At 46.6% G+C, this 22,456-nt stretch overlaps 2 protein-coding genes and 1 non-coding gene across 3 annotated transcripts in view; 1 reads left to right on the forward strand and 2 right to left on the reverse strand.

Annotated features, from left to right (window-relative positions):
* GAMT (guanidinoacetate N-methyltransferase) overlaps positions 1-3,031 on the forward strand; it is a 16,654-nt gene extending 13,623 nt beyond the window's left edge. The window contains exon 6 of the mRNA XM_027853180.1: positions 1,380-3,031. Coding sequence (XP_027708981.1) covers positions 1,380-1,520 — 141 coding nt within the window. The 3' untranslated portion in view covers positions 1,521-3,031. The remainder of the gene's footprint in view (positions 1-1,379) is intronic.
* A 3,621-nt stretch (positions 3,032-6,652) lies between these two features.
* Positions 6,653-22,337, reverse strand: NDUFS7 (NADH:ubiquinone oxidoreductase core subunit S7). The gene is given in 10 exon segments (XM_027853126.1): positions 6,653-6,847; positions 9,537-9,625; positions 12,706-12,752; positions 13,270-13,449; positions 18,607-18,724; positions 19,248-19,307; positions 20,020-20,056; positions 21,709-21,819; positions 21,822-22,053; positions 22,284-22,337. Coding segments are annotated over 10 exon segments (1,026 nt in total). The 3' UTR covers positions 6,653-6,749.
* On the reverse strand, positions 22,228-22,301 carry TRNAN-GUU. Its single transcript has one exon. It is a non-coding gene; the product is annotated as a tRNA-Asn (tRNA).
* Positions 22,338-22,456: the final 119 nt, after the last annotated feature.

Genomic DNA, 22,456 nt, shown 5'->3' on the forward strand with positions numbered 1-22,456 from the left:
GCCCTGACATCCTGTGTTCTAATGTCCCTCCTAGCCCTGATATCATATGTTCTAAGAAACCTCCCAACTCTGACATCATGTGTTCTAAGAACTCTCCCAGCCCTGACATCCTGTGTTCTAAGGGCTCTCCCAGCTCTGCCACTGGAAACAAAGGTAAAGTCTCTGAATTCAGGGGCAGCCTCCAGAGATGCAAGCGTGCTGCAGATGTTTGCCTTTATCCTTCCCTAATAAGAACAACAGTAATAACAGCTCACATTTCTCTACTGTTTTTCGGGATTACAGAATACTTTCCCAATCATTCTCTTTGACAATTATAGACAACAGAGCTGAAGAGGACCCTCAAGGAGGTTTATTGCTTAGCTAAGATCACGGTATATAGATTTAGAGTAGGACAGGATCTTAGAAGTCAAGTCCAATGCCATCATTTTACAGATAGGGAAACTGATGCCTAGAGTAGTTAAATGAATGACCCAAGGTCATACAGATTACAAGTGTCAGAGTCAGGTCAGCATCACAGATTGAGAGAAGGAAGGGAACTTCTAGGTTGTTCAGTTCAGCCTTTCCCCCTCATTTTGACAGTTGAGGAAACCAAGGCCCTAAGATATGTTCAACAAGGTAGTAAGTTGCAGAACCAGGTTCTCCAATCCAACACCCCTTCCACTATTCCATGTTATGTCTGTTATTCAGGGACCCATCTAGCTAAGAAGTGGGAAGGCTTACTCCCGCAAAGGATGACTGGTTTTTTTGTTTGTTTTCTTTTCAGCCACATTAATTCATTTAGGATGTGGAGGGTTTACGATCTCTGTCAGTGCTGAGATACCAGTGCCAACAAATTCATAGATTCTTTAAATCTTAAAGATGAACAGATAACCAAACTTTTATTGTTTTCTGGTTTTGATCCCCAAAGGATGGCTTCGTGGAGACCATGTCACCTTCTCTAATATCCACGTCAAAGCTATATAGGACTTCCTCTCCAAACAGCTCTCCCTTTTCGTTAGCAAAGATTCATGGCGAGTCTTTCCTCCTGATTTCATTTCTCTTAGGGGCCTGGATGGGCTTAGAGAGTCATACATCTAGAGCTGGAGGAGACCTTAGAAGTCTTCCAGATGAGTTAAACTTGTCCACGATCCTAGAGGTCATCAGTGGCAGACCCCACATTTTAGCCCAGATTCTTTAACTCAGACAATCGCCATTTTAGCTCAATTAGGAAAGGGAACCAGAAGTCAAGAGCAGAGAAACCACTTGTCTCAAATCCCACAGGGAGTAAATGGTAACAGCTAGGAGTCAAACCCAGGTCCCCCGCCTGAGGCCCACCAGATGTATTTTTCCAGTGTACCTCCCAGCAGATGACCTGGCCCTTTCTTTCTGTTGCCCCTTAGGAGACCCAGATCCCAGCCCTGGTGGAGGCAGGTTTCAAGAAGGAGAATATCAGCACCACTGTGATGGACCTGGTGCCCCCCAAGGAATGCCGCTACTACTCCTTCCCCAAGATGATCACCCCGACAGTCGTCAAACACTGAGGGCGCCCAGCTTCCTCTTCCTTCAGGCTGACCCTGGAATGGGGGCACCAAGGACTCTCTGGCCTGCCAGGGCTAGAGCCTAGGATTGCTCAGTAGATCTCAGCCAACTTCTCAACAAGACTTGACAAGGGAACTTGACACAGGAAGAGAGGCAGAAAGCAAGCAGGGGACTGAGGGATTCTCTAGGCCTGTCTCCTCACTCAAGGCCTCAAGAGTGGCAAAAAGGCTTCTGTTTCAATACAACAAACACATTAAGTTCTGGGCAGAGCCCAGTGCTAGAAGTCAAGGCTCAGGGTTTTTCTGCTTTTTGATTTGTCTACCATCTCAGTCCTTGTAAGCTACTTGGGGCCTTTATTTGTTTCATCTATAGAATGGGTGTATGTAAGGAACTGGCTACCCTCAAAGGTAATAATCAGGCTACCAAAATGGCAATTTCTCATTCAAAAGCTCTGCAAGGAATTGCTTTAAGGACATGCCCCTCCTCTTGTTTAGTAAGTGCCCATAATGTGCTTCTTGGTGCTGGAAAAGTACAGAGAAGTCCAGAGCCTTGCCCGCTGCCTTTGAGGGGCCTGTACCCCATTTGAGACAGAGTGTTGATAATCCAAGAGTGAGTCCAGGGGCCAAATGCTCATGTCATGGGTTTCCCCCTCATTCTAGGGCTTCAAAGAGTTAACGTCTACTTGTGGGGGATGGGATTCTTGCTCAGGTTATAGCTGAACTAGATTGCATGGTCTCTGAGGTCCCCATAGCACCCCTTGCAGGCAGGGAAAATATTTTTATCTTTATTTGTATCCTCAGGGCTTAACACAGTGCCTGACACTTAGTACTTAATATGTTTGTCGACTGATTAACACCTTTCCTTTGAGATAGAGGTAGAGCAAAGAGTAGCCCCATTTTATAGATGACAGAGAGGCATTGTATTTACTAGACAGTAGCCAGAGCTGGCCTTGGAGCCAGGAAGACCCAGGTTCAAGTCTTACCTCTGATGTGTTCTAGTTTTTGCAACTCTGGCTAAGTCATGAAACCTAGTTATTCTAGGCGTCTCCTTCAGACTAAGCTGCAGACCTGCATTGGTAGAGGAAGTTTCCTCAATGGAGAGTTCCCTTTAATCGAGAGGTTCAGTCCCTATCCCTTTATAGGTGAAGAAATTGAGAAGTGACTTGTCCACAGTCACTGAAGACAGAGCTAGGATCTGAAATCGGGTCTCTTTCTTGCCCAGTGTTCTACCAAACTGAGGTCAAGAGGCTGAGGGAATCTAGGCCCCAGGCATGTTCCACTACACTATTTGTTCCCTTTCAGTTTCCCTGTTTAAGTCCATTTGGAAGCCTTAACTTTAACTAATATACTGTGAGGCCCCCCTGTATCCTTTATTAAGATTTTGGTGCTCTTCAGACCAGGTGCTCTGCTGGGGTGTCAGAGGTCCTCTGGGGGAAAGGGAAGGCCCTGCACCTTCTCAGTTGTAGCAAAAAGCCTGCTGGTCAAATAATAAAGGAATTCTGACCTCAGCTAGAGTCCAGGTTTCCTTCCTGACTCTTGAATTGTTGATGCAAGGGGTGTGTGTATGTGTGTCTAGGGAAGGGAAGAATGAAGAAATGTGGGGATAGGAGAGATTAGGGGAAAAGAATGGAGAGAGAAGGTGTGATGGATGAGAAAGGGAAGGGAGGAGAAACGGGAAAGAGAAATGAGCAGCGGGGATACAAAGAAGCAAATGGGCCTTTGAGGGCAGTTCAAGCAGGAAACTAATCCAAAGGATGTAAGATTCTTCCCACCCTGAGCTTGGGTCCTTCCCATCTCTACTCAAACCCATCCCATTGCCTAATCCTCTTGTTGAAGAAATGACCACCAGGACTCTGCCCACTGTAAGCCCGTTGATACATCCAGCCATGTGACAGACTCCTTGCAAAAGCTAACTGGACAGTGAGACTCAAGGTGGTTGAGCAAAGTACAACAATATTTTAGCTGCTGTCTTTTGCTTTCACATCAACCTAAATTTTCCCTTTTATTCCTTGATGTTGGGAAAGACTGGAGGTAAAAGAAAAAGGGGACAGCAGAGGATGAGATGGATAATGTCATGGAAGCAATGAACATGAGCTTGGACAGACTTTGGGAGATAGTGGAGGACAGAAGGGCCTGGTGTGGTATGGTCCATGGGGTCATGAAGAGTTGGACATGACTGAAGGACTCAACAAAATTCTTCGTTATCCCATATGAAAAAGAATTTTTTAAGAAAATACCTCTTTTCAGCTTTTGTTCAAAAACACTACCTTCTAGCCTGCTCTTTTGTACCCACCTTTTTTCCATTTGCCTCAATTTCTTTTTAAAATTTTTAAAATTTTTTATTAATTTATTTTTAGTTTTCAACAATTATTTTTATGTTTTTGAGTTTTTAATTTTTCTCCCCTTCCCCAAGACTATGTGCAATCTGCTATGGGCTTTACATAAACATTCCTATTAAACATATTTTCACATTAGTCATGTTATAAGGAAGAACTAGAACCAACAGAAGGAACCACAAGAAAGAGGAAACAAAGCAAAACAGAAGGGAAAAAAAGTGAAAATAGTATGCTTCGATCTGCATTCAGACTCCATAGTTCGTTTCTCTAGATGTGGATAGCATTTTCTATCATGAATCTTTTGGAGATAAAAAGAATTTTTTTAAGAAAAAAAAAGGTGCAGAAGAGGAAAAAAAAACAGCTAAACTCATCAAAACACTAAAAAAAAAAATCTGAAAAGATAGGTGATTTTCCACACCCAGGAAGGGAGATGTCTTCTATCTTTGGGACCACATTTGCTTCTTTGTAATTTTGCAACATAAACTTTTGCCTTGTTGTTGCTGTTATTGTTCAAAGCACAACTTTATATTTATAATCTTGGGAAACCAGTATTAAGGGGTGGAAGATGGCTGCAGGGAGGACAGGGCATAGAACGATTTGCAAAATTAATGGACGTGCTCAAATGGGAATTGTGGAGGGCTTACAAACTGGGAACCTGCAAAGTATTCTGAGAAAGGTAAAAACATGAACAGATGATGGCTTAATAAAAATTAGACAAACAAGTAACACAAAACTTTCACTGGTTGTCTTAAAGATAAGGCCTTTTCCACAGTCCTCCAGGGCTGCCATGCCCAGGCTCCCCAGAGCACTTGGTGCTAGAAGCATCACAAAAACAGGCCTGCAGTCTGGACTCCTGACTCCTCACTACTCAGGCCACATCATAGATCCTGCTCACATCTCCTGCCTTCTATAACAGAGCTCTAGGTTTCTCCTCAGGTTGGCAGGGTCCTCTTTCTCCCTTGGCATCCTTAACCTTTGAATGCCAAGTTGGTGGTCAGTATTGGTAGTCAGTGAGGTCACTTCAGGAGCTTCCCGTAGGCTGGCTCTTTCAAAAGCTGACCTCTTACTCTGGCCGAGGTTTAAAGAGAGTGATACGATGGTCTTCATTTTCCTATCTCTGTTTTCTTCAAAATAACTCTGAGGCAGGCAGTAACAATGAAAGACAGGGCCTGGATTATAACCTGGCAGCGGGTTAGGTATCCCACAGACTTGGTCCATTGGTATATTTATAAGCTAGGCCTAGAATTGAGATCAGGTGGGATAATTTCCTTTCAAAATGGCATGACTTATTTCTCAGGAAAACCTTATTTCATCACCAATAGGCTTCAAGTGATGCTACATGTTCACAAATTATGAAATGCAGCATGATCTTGAAAGAATCAGTTACACGTGATGTCAAATGGCAACGGAGAGACGTGGGCAGTGTGTACACCAGCAGGCTGCTATATCTGACTGATAATGGCATACGTGGGAAGGGCAGCATAAATTACTTCAAGGATATTCCTGACCCGAGTAAAGTGGGCCAGCCTGTTGTCACTGGTATCCCCGACTATTAAAAGAACCAGAGGAAAGACCTCAAGGAGGATTCATGGGAAGAAATGGGCAAAAGCCAGGTAGGATAAATGGAGGGATTATGGGCCACACTGGGGAATGGGGTCCCCACACCCATGGGGTCATGTATCGGTCTGAAGCATGCAGAGGAAGGACTTGATCAAGGATTCAAACCCAGCTCTTTCGACTCCCCAGTCCTCTTGGTTATTTCCATGAAGCTTTCTCAGTCTGGGGCCCCTGGGGAAACCAGATCTAACATACTCCAGTGCTAAAGGAGAACTTCCAAATGTATCCCCTCATTCCTGAGGAATCTTTTCCTGTTCTAAAAAGAGCGGTTTTCCCTCTCTACAAAAGGACTCATGGAAGGGCATGGCATATCTGCAAAAAGAGGTCCCGCCCCCTTGCTGTGCTCTAAGACAACATGCAAACACTTCTACCAAGAGTAAAACAAAACAATCTGATGAGCCTTGGTTTGTGAGGAGAGGGCTGAAGTCCACAAAGAACCACAGACCATGAGAGCTGGAAGGGCCTTCTGGGGACAGACAGACCCTAACACAGCCACGCTACAAGAAACCTTACAGATTGTCCAGTCCGCTCTCATCTTACAGGAATCTGGCGACTGGAGCAAGGAAGTCACAGCAAGGACCATGGCATTCTAACTCCCAGGCCAGGCCAATGACGTTGAGACAGTCAACTCTCCATCATAATCACCGACAAGCATTTACTGAGCACCTACTATATTAATCACAGAGGATTCTGAGCCTGATTGACAAACACAGGGGGACCGCCCTGCGACCCTCTTCAGTATGGCATCAAGAGCCTACGGATTTTCCACGGGGAGGACACACACTTTCATGTGCGTAGACTGTGGGGATTGTGTGTGAATGTCGATGACACTGGATCCCCCAGCACTGAGGATGCCTTGTGTGGAACCCTCCTCCACCTCACCCAGTCCCCAAAAGTTTGCATTTGCACGATGGCTTTCCAGAAATAACTCAGCTACTGATCTAATAACAAGAGACGGACCTCATGGCCTTGCCCTCAGTCCTATCCAGTCCTAGAAGCCCTAGGACTCAGCACACGCTTATATGTGTGTGGACAAAGCCTTAGACGTCATCTAGTCCAACACTCATTTTACAGATGGAAAACTAAGGCCATATGGAGTTAAGTGAAGGGATCTGAGTGCAGGCCCTGAGTTCTCTCTATCCACCACACCAGGCTGCCCTGGGTGCCAAGCAGAGACAACAGTATCTGTTATGTGGGTATTTTATTGACGTTTACATGGCATGAGATCACAAACAAACAGAGGCGGGGGGAGGGGGAAGGGCCACACGGCCCCCCGTCGTCACCGCCGGTACCACACCTTGAGCCTCTTTTCCCGTTTGATCTTCTTCTGGAGCTGCAGGATCCCGTACAGCAATGCTTCGGCTGTGGGTGGGCAGCCTGAAGGGACACACAGCACATGCAGTTACACCACCCGTCACCAGGCAAGGGAGGATGAAGCACCGACACAGACACTGGCCTCTCCTGAGCACTGGGCACTTCCCTAAAGGTATTCTAGTATCATGGTACTCACTGTATTATTACAGCTATTGAAGCTTACAGCTGCCCTAAGACTTTTGGGACACCCAGCCCTGTGGCCAACTGTGCATGTGATTAATTTGGGTAAAATCAGGCTGCTGCTTTCTGGATACAGACAAAACTTACAATGGCCAGGGATCACAGAGGTCACACCACAAGATCCAAGACGACTTCTAGAGTCCAAACTGGAGGAAGGTGGGAAGTGAGGGGATAAGGAGCTAAGAGACCATGGGATCTAAGCTGGAAGGGACCTCAGGTCCTGAGGGTCCTGAGGTCCCTCCTTTTAAAGAGGAGGAGGGGGCTGAGGCTTGGGAGGGTGTGACTTGCCCAGGGTCACATACATTGGGAGTGGAGCCAGGTTCCAAATTCAAATCCTCTGACTTGAAATTTGCTCTTTACAGGAAACCCTGATGACTCCCCAAAACAGCTGGAATTTCCCTCCTGCCCAGCGGTCTTTAGGTGAAGGCTGGCTGACCAGCTGGAAGGGATTCCTGCTCACACACAAGCTGGATCAGCTACCCTCCAAGGTCTTTTCTGGAACTGTGTTTCTGGGATTGGGCACGGAAGAGAGCTCAGCCCTAAGTCAGGGAGAGACTACAGACTTCTCAAGGAATCTCAAGTCAAGCAAAGGGAATTGGGACCTTAAGTGAGGTGGATAGAAGAGGTTTCCAGGACATGAAATACTAACGCAGGACTCTGTGCCTAAATGCTGCCCTGATACTATTGTAGTAGCACAGGACCACAGGACTTTCAGTCCTCAATATCCATAGCACCAAAGCACCTTCATATGTTCTAATCTTCCCAACAGGCCTAGGAAATAATAGTGAGGATTATTCTGTCTTCTAGACCAGGGCACAGGCCAGTCTTCTGATGCCAGCCTGGTCCAGCAGGGCTCTTTTCCACCCCACCAATGCTACAAATGCACTGGCTTACACTAAAAGGTCACTTATGCTTTTAAAGCAGTGTTGGAAGGAACCAAGCAGCTGGTGGCATTCTATGCCAGTGATTCCTGGGAAAGAGGACAGGAATACCAGAATGCCTTTTTCCTGGGAGAAAACCCACAGGTTGGCTGTTGCCCCTTAACAGGGAGAATTTCAGAGCTGAAACTGACTCGTGTTGGGGGTCTGAATGAAACCACCTCCCCACAAAGGTGGAGGGGGACCCTTCCAGGCCCAGATGTTCCAGATGGGATTTCTACTCAGGTATGGATTGGCCAGGATTCCGCTAAGGCCCCTCCTGCTCTGAGGATCTATGGCTCAGTGAGCTTAGTTGAACATTTTCTTGAACATTCCAAGTCATCTCCACGAGTGACCATCAACTGAACTGGCCTGTAAAGTGAGGCCCCAGGGCCTCAGATTTCTCCCCCGCACAGAAAGGCTTTCTTTGTATGGCTTTTCTGACTCTCTCCTGCTGCTCCGAGGTCCCCGAGCCCCTTTCCTCCTCCTCTTGCTGCTTCTGCTCTGCTCTAGGCTGCATCTCAGATGACCCAAGGGCACATGGTCAGAACTCTGTGAAGAGTAAGAGGCAGCAGCCTCTCTGGGGGCCTTTGGCCTCTGCTCTGAGGAAAGCCACTGAGGCTCAGCCCCAGGATTCTCTGACATCAATCTGAGGAGCTCTTTGTGCTTCTTTTCTGGATTTCGACTGGACTGTGGATCAGTGATTTTGTCTCTTCCTCGACCAGGTACTGGTCACCCAATGAGAGAGCTAGAAAGGAACTCGGAATCCTTCAGAGTAACCTTCTCACTTAGAAGAGAAAGCTAGGCACAGAGAAGGGGAGGGATGTACTGAGAGGATCACAGGACTTAAAGTTGCAAGGGTCCTTAGAGACCCTCTCGTCCAGCCATCATTTTACAGATGAAGAAACAGAGGGCCAGAGGCGGGGATGGACCTGTCCAAATTCACACAGCTGATAAACAGCAAAGGCAGCATTTGAACCTAGGTCCTAACTACAAATTCCCCACTCCTTCTACTATACCTTGGTGCCCTGACCTTAGATGGCAACTTAGTAACAAGGCAGTGAGGCACTGCTATGTCTACGTATAAACAGGTTAGAAGAAGCTTCTGCTGGGGAATTACGAAGGTTTTTTTTTTCTTTTATTTCTTTTGTTTTTCTGTTAGGCAATCGGGGTTAAGTGACTTGCCTAAGGTCACACAGCTAGTAAGTGTCAAGTGTTTGGTCTGAGGCCAGATTTGAACTCAGGTCCTCCTGACTTCAGGGCTGGGGCTCTATCCACTGCACCACCTAGCTGCCCCGAATGATGAAGGTTTTAATGTGTCAAAGGCATCCCATCTGCAAGAAATACCTCAAGATTGCAGTATAATTAAGCTCATTACCTGTACTCTCACATAATTAGACCTCACTCTTTCACCTCTGGCTTTCTGAATGACCTGGGGGGGGTCACTTCCCTTCCATGGTCCTCAATTTCCCTATCTGTAAAACTGTGGTGTGAGGGAAAAGCTGGGGTCAACTCCAAGTTCCTTCGAGTGCTACAACACAGTGCGCAGCAGAACTGGGCTCCGCCACACGGTGGCTAAGGAAGGGCTCCTCTACCTGGGACGTAGATGTCCACGGGCACAATGCGGTCACATCCTCTCACTACAGAATACGAGTAGTGGTAATATCCTCCACCATTAGCACAACTGTTAAGGAAAAAAAAGAATAAGAAGAATTACCTCACAATTCCAGAGCACTTCAGGTGTACGTAGTAACTTTGCTCATTATGACCGTGAGGCAGCTAGTGCCAGTATAATGGGCTACGTGGCCCAGTGGGTTCAGGGCCAGAGTCAGGAAGACCCAAGTTTAAATTCTATCTCAGACATTTATTAGCTGTGTGATCCTGAGCAAGTCATTTACCTGTCTCCCTCAGTTTCCCCCACCTGTGAAGTGGGGAAGATAACAGCACACAGCTCTTGGGGTTGTTTTCTGAAGATTAAATGAAATAACCTATATAAAGTGCTTTGCAAACTGTGATGCGTCATATAGTTGCTATTATTATTAGCAACAATAAGGATTATTATCATTCACACAGCTATTTTACAGCTGAAAAAACAACAGGACAGAGCGAATACGTAACAACTACGGTCACCAAACGAGTAGCAGAATGTGATTCCAACAAGCCCAGGACCCTCCCAGCATCCACGCATGCTGCCCATTAGCCCTTCTGAGTTTGTTTTCACCCATGTCAGGGCCCCACAGCCCACAAAAAGCATGCCCAAGAAACTAAACCTGCCCAGGAGGCAATTTCACTCCCGGGCACGGAAGCCTTCATGGGTGACTAGAGGAAAACTGCTCAAGCTCAAAGGAACCCTAACTTTCCTGGGCCATATCCCAGGAGCAGCTACTCAGGGGATCCACTGAGCATTACTCAGTGCCTACTCTCCGGTGGCCAGCTCTGGGCAGCATGCTGGTGGCACAAGCGCACAAACTGGACCAGGGAGGGCTCGAGGAGCTCACATTCTTAACAAAGCTCAAGTAACAGATGCCAAGAGAGTCCTCACGCCACACTCTGGCCCCCCTGGACCTTTGTCATTGTATTTCCTGGTCTGAACATGAACCCTTTGCCAAATTGGTTTCCTCAACATCACTTCCTCTGCCACATCCATTTTCTTTTTGCTTGCCCTTGTGCATTTTTTTTTTTGCTTTTTGGTGAGGCAATCGGGGTTAAGTGACTCGCCCAGGGTCACAAAGCTAGTTAAGTGTCAAGCTTCTGAGGCTGCATTTGAACTCAGGTCCTCCTGACTCCCAAGGCTGGAGCTCTATCCACTGCGCCACCTAGCTGACCCTCCTTGTGCATTTTCTGATGCACACACACACACACACACACATAAACATACAGATATATATATACACACACACCCCCCCACACCCACTATTCACTTCTTCCTCCACCCCACCTGAACCCTCCCTTATAAAAAAGAAAAGTAGTCGAGCAAAAAAAAGGCACAGAGTGAGCACATCTCCCCCACATTTTCTCCCAGCTCTTTCCCCGGCTCTACGTGTGGTTTGAGTTTCTCTAGAACAGCTACAACATTTGATTCTGTTACTCCTACTAGCCCAGGGACACGGTGTCCCTGGCAATGCCAATTCCCACCCAAACACAAAACTCTCAGTGTTTTTGAAAGTTGGCTGGGACTAGTACAAGCTGACCCCTGGACTCACTGTCCCTTGTTATCCAAGGTCAGATGGAAAAGATTAATTCTTCTTGAGCAGGGAAGATAGTTACCAGGACAACAAGATGGCATCAAAGAAGGAGGGAGCAGGAAACAGAGATAGGAGCTTAAAATGATGCAAATGGGGTTTTTGTCCCCCTGGCTTTTCTCTTCTGATGAGCATGAAAGTGCTCAGTCTCTCCAAAGGGGAGCTGCCGTTCACAAGGGCTTAATCAAATGCTATGATCTTGTCAATCTCCCGTATTTTGACTTCATCTGCCTGTCTTGGGTGTTCTTCTCCAAGGACTTGCCTCCACTCACAAATTCCCCTGGTCCAATCTCAACACTAAGTTCCTTCAGAAAGCCTTCTCTGCCCAAGCCCACAGGAAGACCTGAATTCTTTCAGCAGTTACTGAATCGAACCTCAGAGACCACCAATACCATCATTTTCTAGAGGGAGAGCTGAGACCTAGAAGGAACAGTGATTTGCTCAATGTCACGCACGCAGCTAATTGTGAGAGCTAGGACGTGAACTCTGGGTTTCTGATCCCATTCCCTGAGCTCCTGCTAGACCCCATGCTCCCTCACTCCACAGCTGGAAGGTTTCAGTACGGATCTATTCTATCTGTGGGCTTTCTTTCCAGCATGAATTTTGTGATATCCAATAAAGCGAATGCTTGGTTGGCACATTTTCTACCCTCATGACCCTCAGAAGTGTCTCCTTCCCTAAGGGGAGTCTCATTTCATCTAACACTGTTTGAGGTTCTTTCCACGTCTATTATCATTGTGGAGAATCTCCCTGACAAGCCTCTTCTTTGATGGGAAAAGAAGTGACTCCAGACCAAAGCTCCTCTCTGGGCGCTGCAGCTGATGGGAAGCATCATCCGTGTGCTTTTCACTGCCCTGGATCGCTTCCTAGCAGAGATTTTTACAGCTGGTCTCACATCTACAGGGGCTTAGGACGGTTTGCAAGGCATTTTCCTCCCAACAACCCCACCAGAGAGGTAATCCCAGTGTTCTTTTTCTTGTTCTCCAGATAAAAAAATGAGGACCCATGAGGTTTAAATGACTTACCATTAACACAGCTAGTAAGTGACCACGGCAGGATTTGAACCTCAGCCTCTCTTGACCCCAGCCCTATCCTTCATGTATCATCTAGTGCCCTATCCAAAACACCACAATGCCTCTCTTCTTACTTTCTCAGGATATCTTTTTAATTCCACATTGCATTTTTCACATCCTCATACTCTCCCACCTCCAGCCCTGGGGACCATTTCTAATTTGTCTTTCTTGGGGTGTTCATTTTGGAGAAATTCACAGCTGTGGAGCTGATGGTGCCCTGATTTCCGGCACAGGCTCCCACTATCACCATTTCACACTTTGATATCGTTCTGCAGGTGTTTCTTGGACTCCCCAGTGAGAGAGGATCTTCTTAAGACAGGGACCCGGGGCTCATGGGGAGCATTTGCATTCCCCCACTGCTACTGGAATAGTAGCACTGCTTTGTTCCATCCATGATTCAGACCCTGGTCACAGAGAAATGCAAAAAAAGGTATCCACCCTTCACCTACCTTCCCATGGAGACTACATAACGAGGCTCTGGCATCTGGTCATATACCTGGAACACAGACAAAGCCAGCCATCTTACTGTCATTTCCTTGCATAATTAACTTCAGATGCTACTAGAGCCTAGCACGACATTGCCCCCTTAAGGATCAGAGGGGGTGATACATGGCAGAGGGCTGGGCAGGGTCACTAAAGCCTACTCTGCCTTTGGGGAAGTCTCCTACATTCCACTATCTGACAGACCTACAACCTGATATCACTCCATGCTGGAGCCCAAGTCATACCATCAGTTACTCGGCCTGAATCTGAAATTTTCTCAATGGAACTCTTTGATTCTCAGGTGTCCCATTCTTCTGACAGAGGCCACAGAAAGTAAGAAACATCCAGCTGGCAATTGTCGAGCCTTCCTCAGGTAGCTCTGTGCTGCTTTTGGTAAAGTTGACTTGTTCCTTGCTGAGCAAAAACCTTCTCTGCCCCCATTAAGGCTGGACCTGGGCTCTCTCAGGGTGTGACAGCTGGTTCTGGCTTTCTCAACATTAAGGGGCGAGGACAAGGAGGCAGGGAGTTACCTTTCGGAGAGCTGGAGCCATTTTGTTGGTGAGAGTGCCGGCTACGATCATCACATCTGACTGACGTGGGCTGGCCCGGAACACCACTCCAAACCGGTCCATGTCGTACCGGGGAGCTGCCATGTGCATCATCTCCACAGCACAGCATGCCAACCCAAAGGTCATGGGCCACATGGAACTCTAAAGAGAGAAAAAACTCACTGCGTTTTACATGACAGCCTTAACTGAGGCAGGAACTGTCTTGTAGGGCAATCCAGGTAACACACATACTGGTGAGGTGGCGGAATGAAGGCACAGAACTGTGGTAGAACGGACACACACATTTTGTTTTCCATGTGAATTAGATATTCTGGGTCTAGGATCACTCAGGGGTGGGGGAAGCAGACATACTCTTAAGTTTTATAGGGATAAAGATTTTTGTCTCAGTATTAAAAAGAAATTCCTAAGAATTAAGAGCTATATGAAAGAAGGTGGCATAGCAGACAGAGTGCCAGGCCTGGAATCAGGAGGGCCTGAGTTCAAATCTAGCCTCAGACACCTACTAGCTGTGTGACCCTGGAGAATCATTTAACCCTCTTTGCCTCAGTTTCCTCATCTGTCAAATGAGGAGAGGGAAATGGTAAACCACTCTAGTATCTTTGTCACAAAAACCCCCAAAAGAGTCAAAGAGTTAGATACAACTGACTAAGAAAAAAAGGAGGTGACTTCACAGGCTCCCTGCGGAGAGGATTCCTGCATTAGACTGGGAATTGGGTTAAGACCTTGGATTTCCTTCTCACTCTAGGCTGGTATAACTCTAGAACATATAAAAAACATGAAGAAAGCAGGCTTTCCCCTTTCTGGAACAGCCTCTACCTAAAAGAAGAAGAGATACTAGTATTCTCTGCAAACTAAAATCTTTTCTTTTTTTTAAGTGAGGCAATTGGAGTTAAGTGACTTGCCCAGAGTCACACAGCTAGGAAGTATTATGTATCTGAAGCTGGATTTGAACTCGGGTCCTCCTGACTCCAGGGATGGTGCTCTATCCCCTTCACCACCTAGCTGCCGCCAAACTAAAATCTTGATCAACAAAACTGTGCAGGGATATTCTGATTAACTGGATTCTCAAATTTAACTCAGGGCTAAGCAGAAAAGCATTTTTCTTATTACAAAAAGCCATCTAAAATATTGTACTTTCAATAAGTAAAGGATTACAGAGCTAGAAGGGACCTCATAGGTCCAACATCATTATATATCAAATGACGAAACAAAGGCCCCAAGAAGTGACCTGGCTAAGGTCACACAGCCAGGAAGCAGGAGAATGCAAAAGCGAGGTCCACTGACTCCAAGTTCCCTGCTCTTTCCACTAAATCACAAAGCCTGGCAAGCACAACTGAATCTGCCTTTGCTGACAAAGTCTCCTGAAAGTCCTTATAGTTATTTTCTGAACACTTAAAAAAAAAGTTTTCATGTCTTTTGCTTTTTTTTTTTTACTTTGCTTTTTTTTTTTTTTTTTGCTTTTTGGTGAAGCAATCGGGGTTAAGTGGAATTTTTAGTTTTCAACAATCACTTTCATAAGCTTTTGAGTTTTAAATGTTTCTCCGCCTCTCTCCCCAAGACAATGTGCAATCTAACATAGGCTCAACATATATATTCCTATTAGACATATTTTCACATTAGTCACGTTGTAAGGAAGAATTAGAATAAGAGGAACCACAAAAGAGAGGAAACAAAACAAAACAGAAGAAAAAAAAAGTCGCTTTTTTTTTAACATTGCTATAGTTCCCCGCCCCCGAATCCTCCCTCTCCCTGAGAGCTAACCAGCATAACAAACGGTATTTTTGAAGACAAAAAAATTAAGGAGAAAAAGAATCAATATTACTGATCAACACACTGAAGAAGTCTGAAAATACAGCCCTTCAGGAGTTGCACATCAGCAAAGGGCTGGGGTGGGAGTGTCCTCTCATACATCTTCATTTCAGCTCTGAACATTCATTTTCATTCAAAAGGACTACCAATCCATTGACTCACAGACTATCAGAGTTAGAGGAGACCTCAGAAAGAATCTACTCCAAGGTCCTCATTTTACGAATGAGGACCCCGAGGTTCCTAAATGGGAACTTCTTCAAGGTCACACAAGACACCAGGGCAAGATCTGGGATCAGAAGCCAGGTCTCAGGGCTTCCTCCACTTTACCACGCAGGTGCGGCTGTGGGTAAGGGATTCGGTGTATGCCAGCTTCCAGGAGATGATTTCTGAATAAAATGCCCTGACTTAGTTTTCTTTCATAAAAGACAAGCCCAGAAAAATGTTCTCTCACTGACATTGTCTAGTTGCTTAGATGCCAGGTAAACTGGAGTTTACGTTTTCTGGAGATCTACAACCGTAAAGATGAAAGAACAAGTCAACTACTATAAAGCAACCATAAAAAAACAGCCGGTGATTTAAAGTACAAGCAAGTGGTATAAGGTTAAACTTTGGTTCCCCAAGCAAAAGTACGTAAAGGGAAGCTCATGTTTGACCTCTCTCGAGGAGGTAGGGAGGCATGGAGTAAGAGAAACAGGGACACAGGATGGCTTGGGTAGGATTTCAGTGGCAGGAATGTACTGGTCAACAAGCAAGGCAAAGAAAAGATCACAGCTCTAGAAAGCGAATTCGACCTCCAGAGGTCTGGATAAAGACCCAGAATCTTGCGGATGAAGTAAGGAAGAAGGAAGTTCAAATCCTGCTTTGCAGACACTTGTGTCACTTACCCTCCTTTCACCTTTGGTTTCCTCATTTACAGGAGGAGGATAATAAGGGTCTCGACCTCCCCAGATGAGAGGATCAACAGAGCTAACACATAGTGAGAGCTCTACAAACTCTGAGGTGCAGTCTATAGCTAGCGGTCATTATTATGTGCAATAAGATGTACTCATACAAGGAAATTTAGGAATCGGAGCAGAGGAGCACGATGAAAGTACGTGGGTAACGCTAAACTGAGATGGAAACAGAAGCCTTACTGGAACCCTCTACAGAGAGGGAATCCCTGGTGGATCACCCAGGACAGATGGGGCTTTCGACGGTCCCAACCTCCGAGGGAGCTCCGAGCCCCCAACAATCTTCACGACTTGCCTGATTTCTTCCTTCCAAAAGAGGAAGCACCAAGGCAGAGAACGTCTATCCTGGATCTGGCTCTCTCCAATAAGGCAGAGAATTGGTGGGAGGGTGGAAATGCTGGGAACACTGCAGGGAGGTGACTGCTCCACTGGACAAGGTGGGGTAAAGGAGGAAACTGGGGCATTATGTGACATGTGCCTTAGGCTGGGGAGAACAGACTCCAAAGGACTCAGAAGAGATAAGGGAGGATTGCACAGATTAAAATGCTACAGGCAAAGGTAGCCAAGGAAGGATGAGAAGGTCTGAAAAACGAAACGTGGAAAACACAAAGAAAACATTCTGATAAGGCAGGAAAGGAGTAGTTGTCTAAAGAGATCAATGTGAAGGCCCAAGGAACTCTATTAGTCAACTTGGATTTTTGAAAGTCACATACAGAAAACAGAAACAAAGGCAGGGAACAGAGGATGAATACAAAATCATGGCACAGTCCTGGAAAAATAGCATCAGGAGGAAAAAAGCATAATGTGTGGAGATGAGTTGATACTGTCAAGGAAAGGTGAGAACAAAAAGACAAGTTTTATTTTTAAAACTATTGGGGAAAAGGGGAACAAAGAAAGGATAGAGCTGCTACTTGGATGGATCTGATCCAATCAGTCAGTCATTCAGTCAATCAACAATCATTTACTAAGCCCTGCTATGTGCCAGGCTCTGTGGATACAAGTCCACAGAATGATACAATCTGTGCAAGGACCTTACACTCAAATGGGGAGGGGGAGCCAAGTACATCTACAGTGCCCCAAGTGCAAGTGGATCAAAGGGATTCAATCAATGGAAGCCCAGGAGGGAGATTCAGGAAGGACAGAAGAGGGAGCTTGAGCTACACCTCCACAAAAAAGCCTCCTAGGCCTTGGAAGCCTGAAAAACAGCAACAGAGAGAGAGCAGGGAGAATTAACCACCCAGTGCTTTGCTTCTGTTTCCTCTGCAAAAGATACTGATTCTTGGACAGAAAAGGACAGAACAGGAATGACTTCGAGGAGGGCAGATACCCACAAGAAGCCTGGAGAAAGTGAGAAAGGACCTGGCCAAGTGACGAGTTCCACTCACCAGCCCAGACAAAGGACACATCAGAGTACCGAAAGGAATGGAAGTGCTGATTGCTAAGCCACTGCCAAGTCTGAAAGGCAGAGAACACAGCACCATGGAGGAGTGGTGACTTTGGAGCCCTCAGAGGACCTGGGTTCAAATTTCACCTCTGAAGCTTACTGCCTGTATGACCTTAGGCAAGTCACTTAACATCTTGGAGTCAGTGCCTTCATTGGAGAAAGGAGGGGGTTGAAATAGACTCTGAGGTCCCCCAAGTCAACATCTGTGAGACTGCAAGAGAAATAGCATAGGCCTAGAGAGAAGCAATATGCGAGTTTCCAAGAAGGGAAGAGAGTAGATGCTGCAAACTACAGGGCAATAAGCTTGACTACAACTCCTGGAAAAATTCCAATGTATGTTATTAAAGAGAAGGTTAGTGAACATTTAGACAAGGAAGTAGCTATCACAAGAATCGCATGCCTTCAGCAAGAACAGATGAACAATATTTTCTTTTTATTTTTAACAAGGTTACTAGTCTGACAGTTCAAAGGAACCCCGTAGCTAACATCTGACAAAGTCTTCTATGCTCTTCTTATGGACAAAATAGAGAGATGTAAGCTCTATTACAGCCAGATTCAAAGGGTCTGAATGGTAAGAGCCCCAAAGGCAAACTAATGGTTTGATGGCAGGAGGTCTCCTGTGGACTGCCCTAGGGAACTAGGCTTGGTCTGGTACATTTTCCTCAATGAATTAGACAAAGACAGTGATGACTTGCTTCTCACACTTGTCTTCATGGAAGAAGCAGGGACTCTGTGCTGAATATGGGCACACATTCCATTTGACATATAATAATAGCTGCAGTCACATTGGCTTGCACAGTACTTTATAATACCCATTTCACAGATGAAGGAATTGAAGCAAAGAGAGGTTATAAATCAGTGACTTGCCATAGGCATACAGCTGGTAAATATCTGAGGCTGGGCTGGAACTCAGGTCCTCCTGACATAAGTCCTTCACTCTATCCACTATACCTGTCTCAGTTAAGCAAGGGGAAGGCGGCTCCCTCTGCAAGTCTGGTCTAAGTGGAGATTCCCCTGCCCCGTGTTTCCATATGCCTTCCCCACGGTGGAGATTCAGGCCTTTAGGGAAGAAAGACTGATCTGGTGGTAACTTACCCGCCGGGCCCAGTTGATCAGGTCATCTAGTTTGGTGATCACATACTCCCCCCTGCTGCTTGGGAGTGAGGAGGATTTGGGGACTATTGCTCCACTCTTCTTTCCCTCTGGGACAGGGCTGAGAAAGGAGGACACAAACACAAACTGAGATGTACAACATCAATGGGAAGAATCCTAAATCAAGACACTGCAGAAAAGGGGAACCCCTGAAGTCAGCATATATTGCTGTCATGAACCTGACTTTCAAAGAGGGGATCAGCGGACAGTGGGAAGATCAAGGCCACTTGTTTCATCCGTGGCCTAAGCCCCCAACCCAGTTTGCGGCCCAACTCTGGCTTTACTCTGAGAGCCCTCCAACCCCAGATGAAGCATCCCAACATGGATCTCTGACAGAGAACTGACTACACGCAGCGAACCTGTGAATGAATAATTCTGGTCATAAGGGGAACTAGGAGAGATGAATGGTTCAATGCAAATCTATTTCATTCCCTTCCCCCATCCAATTCCCACTGAGTCTTATCTTCCCTTTCTCAACAGTCCTGGGGCACTACAGTGGAAAGAGCCTGTGATGCTCACAGGAAACTCTTGGAAAAGAAGAAGAGAAAGAACTAACAGGCCTCTCCTAAGAAGCTACCTTTTACCTGCTTGCATCTGTCACCGAACTCTGATGGAGCAGCTGAACCTGCAGGACTGTGCTGGGTCTGTTCAAAGGAACAGTCAAGAATCAGGAGAAAATTCAATATCACATCCCACCAAGGAACAAAGGAATAAGTTCAGTTCATTATCCTCTCAGCTCATCTCCCTACATCTAGCCTAGGCTATATAGATGGTCTGATTCAATTTGCAATTGTCACAGGATGTCATGGGACTGTAGATTTAAAATGAGACGGGGTCTTTCTTTGAATTAGTCTAACTCCCTCTCTAAGCAGATGAGGAAACTGAGGCAAGAGGAAATAACTGGCCTGAGTTCACATCTTCTTAAAGCCCAGCTCTGATAACGTTCACTGTCCTGCTCAAAAACCTTCAATGGCTTCCCATTGCCTAGAAAACAAACTTTGAGTTTTATACTTATGGTCCTGACTTATCTTTCTGGCCTTATCTCCTATTTTTCCCCTATAGTTATCATTAATTTCAGCCAAAAGGTATTTCTTGCCTACCCCCTCAAAGCGCCTTGGGCACTCCTGCCTCTGTATCTCTCCTGGTGCCAGGACAACTGCCACTAATTTCTGATGTAATACTGGGCAAGCAAGTAATATCCCTGAGGACCTTAAGTCTCCTCATCTGTAAAACGAAGAGATTGGACTACAGGATTGCCAAATTCTCTTTGATATCTAAAATTCTGATTCTTTTTCTGCTCCCATAAAAACACTGTACTGTTCCGCTTGGTAAAACATCAGAAACCACAGCACTCACCGAAAACTAAATAATCCATACCGGGCCAGGCGAGGAACTGCAGGCAGAAACCACAAGAAAAAAGAACATTAATAGCATGCCAATTTAATTACTGCAAGTAGGGCAAAAACTAATTACAATATTATAATTATCATCATGTCCAAATTGTTAAAAGATCTAGAGAAAGGCCTTCAGCACATAGGTAGATGATCTATAGAAGATTTATGGGAAGCCAAGGACAGGGCCAGAATTGCAAAGGGATTTCCTTCAAGGCTCAGCTCATGTGCTACCTCCTAGAGGAAGCCTTTCCTGATCCCCTAATAATGGTACCCTCCTCCTTCTCTGTATTTATCTTGTATGTTCTAATTTATATATACTGTCTTCCCAGTTAGAATATAAACTCCAGGAAGGGAGAGGTTGTCTGCTTCTTTGTATCTAGAATCCAGTAAAACGCTTAATATAAAGCAATCATATAAAAGATTGTTGATTTAAAGTGCAACCAAGTGACATAAAGTAAAACTTTGGTTCCCCAAGTAAAACTTTGGTTCCCCAAGCAAAAGTTTGCAAAAGGAACACCATATTCAGACTCACTCTTTTGGAAGAGGTGGGAAAGAGTGAAAAGAAATGAGATATAGGATGGTTTAGGTAGGATTTCGATGGCAGAAATGTATGGGCAACAAGAAAAGCAAACTGGGGGTCATAATGTGAGAGAGCAAATTGACCTCACAGGTTTGGAGAAGGGCACCGAGTCTTGTGGGATGAGACAGAGGGATGGACTAGGAGTCAGGAAGAAAGAAGACACTTAATTACTAGCTGTCTGACTGAGGTCAAATCATTTCGCTTGTTTCTGCTGGCATTGTAAGGCTCTAAAGTTTGCAAGTTTTACAAGTACTATTTTTTCCTCACAACCACCCTGGAAGGTAAGTGCTATTATTCTCCCTATTTTACCGAGGGGGAAACTGAGGTAGAGAGAGGTTGACCTTCCCAGGGTCACACAGCTAGCATCTATGTCTGAGGTTGAATTTGTACTCAGGTCGTCCAGACTGCGAGGCCCCGAGCTGCTACGAACGGTAATGACAGCCCTTCAAAGTTTATACAGTTCTTTACGAGGTGGTTACTCCCGGCCACCTCGCTCAAGGTCCTTGAAAAATGAGAAGCAAAGACTCAAACCCGGGGCTCTTCCTGAAGTCACGCACTCCCTTTAAAGCAAGTGACAAAGGCCAGTTAGCACCGTCCCGGCTGCACCAAGCAAAGGGTCTGCGCTTTTGGCCAGGAGAAAAGCACCTGGCGCAGGTAAGTCGAGGCTCAGAGGTCAAGGGTCGGAGGTTCGCTCACAAGAGTTCAAGGCCTCAATTGTTATTCTTAACAACAATTCAATTCTATTTACATTTACGGGTCCAACATAGTGCAGTAAACACAGACTAGGCACAACTGAGTGAAAAACGCTCCCAAGGTCGGCAGGGGCCCATGATCAGCAAGGGTCGAGGCTGGGGCGCGCGCATGCGCCGCCGGCTCCCCGGGGGCCCGCCCCCGCGGCGCTCCCCTCCCCCGGGAGCCTGGAGGGCTGAGATCAGCCAACCCACCAGGCTGGGGGTGGGGTAGGCGGCTATCTACGGTTGCCCGCCCGGCCTCGGCGAACGCTATCAGGAGAAGGTCCTCGCCGCCCTTCCGCCCCCCGATGCCCCAGCCCCGGGTTCTCTCTCCGCTCACCCGCCAGCGCCGCCGCCATGTTGTACACAGCCTTCAGACGACCTCCGCGGGTCCTCCGCTCTAACCGTTCCGGGTTGGAGGGGATGGGCGGCGGAAGTGTGTCTCAGTGTATGTTCCGTGAGTGTGGAAGGGTGGAGAGGGGGAGGGGAGGAGGAGTGCACTTCCCGAAGAGGTCCGGCTCCTGGAAGTGACCACCGCAACCGCGCGACTCCGAGTTCCGCCGCCTCCTGCCCCTCCTCCCCGGCGGGCCTCGGCGAACCCCGCCGCCCGCCAGGACTGCCCCAGGGGGTGCTCCTGGGTGCCCTGGTGATACGGGCCGCTCAACCAATCTAGGGAATGGGTCTCCTATGTTATGCCTCTTAGCCTCCCTCTTGCATCCCGGGCCGGGCCCTTACTCCCTCCCTCCATCAGCCTATTTAAATCCTCATTCTGCCCCAAAAAGAACCAGTCCGGAGGTCCTCGGTTCGGAGCCCAAGGCCCTCTGGGAAATCTTATCCTAGTTATGAAAAGGAGGCACAACGTCCCTGGGTGGGCTCGAACCACCAACCTTTCGGTTAACAGCCGAACGCGCTAACCGATTGCGCCACAGAGACAGAGCTGAAAAATCGGGCTCTGCAGCCTGCAGTCATGGCTCCTCTCACTGTGGCTGCCCTGGAAATCTGAGCATTCCCTTCTGAAGTCGTGGAATGGCAGAGCTCAGAGAGGAATCTTAGGAGCTGGAGCATAGAATCTAAGAGGGCCCCTTAGA

The sequence above is a fragment of the Vombatus ursinus genome, unplaced genomic scaffold (genome assembly GCF_900497805.2).
Source record: "Vombatus ursinus unplaced genomic scaffold, bare-nosed wombat genome assembly UNPS02009918.1, whole genome shotgun sequence".
Lineage (NCBI taxonomy): Eukaryota > Metazoa > Chordata > Mammalia > Diprotodontia > Vombatidae > Vombatus > Vombatus ursinus.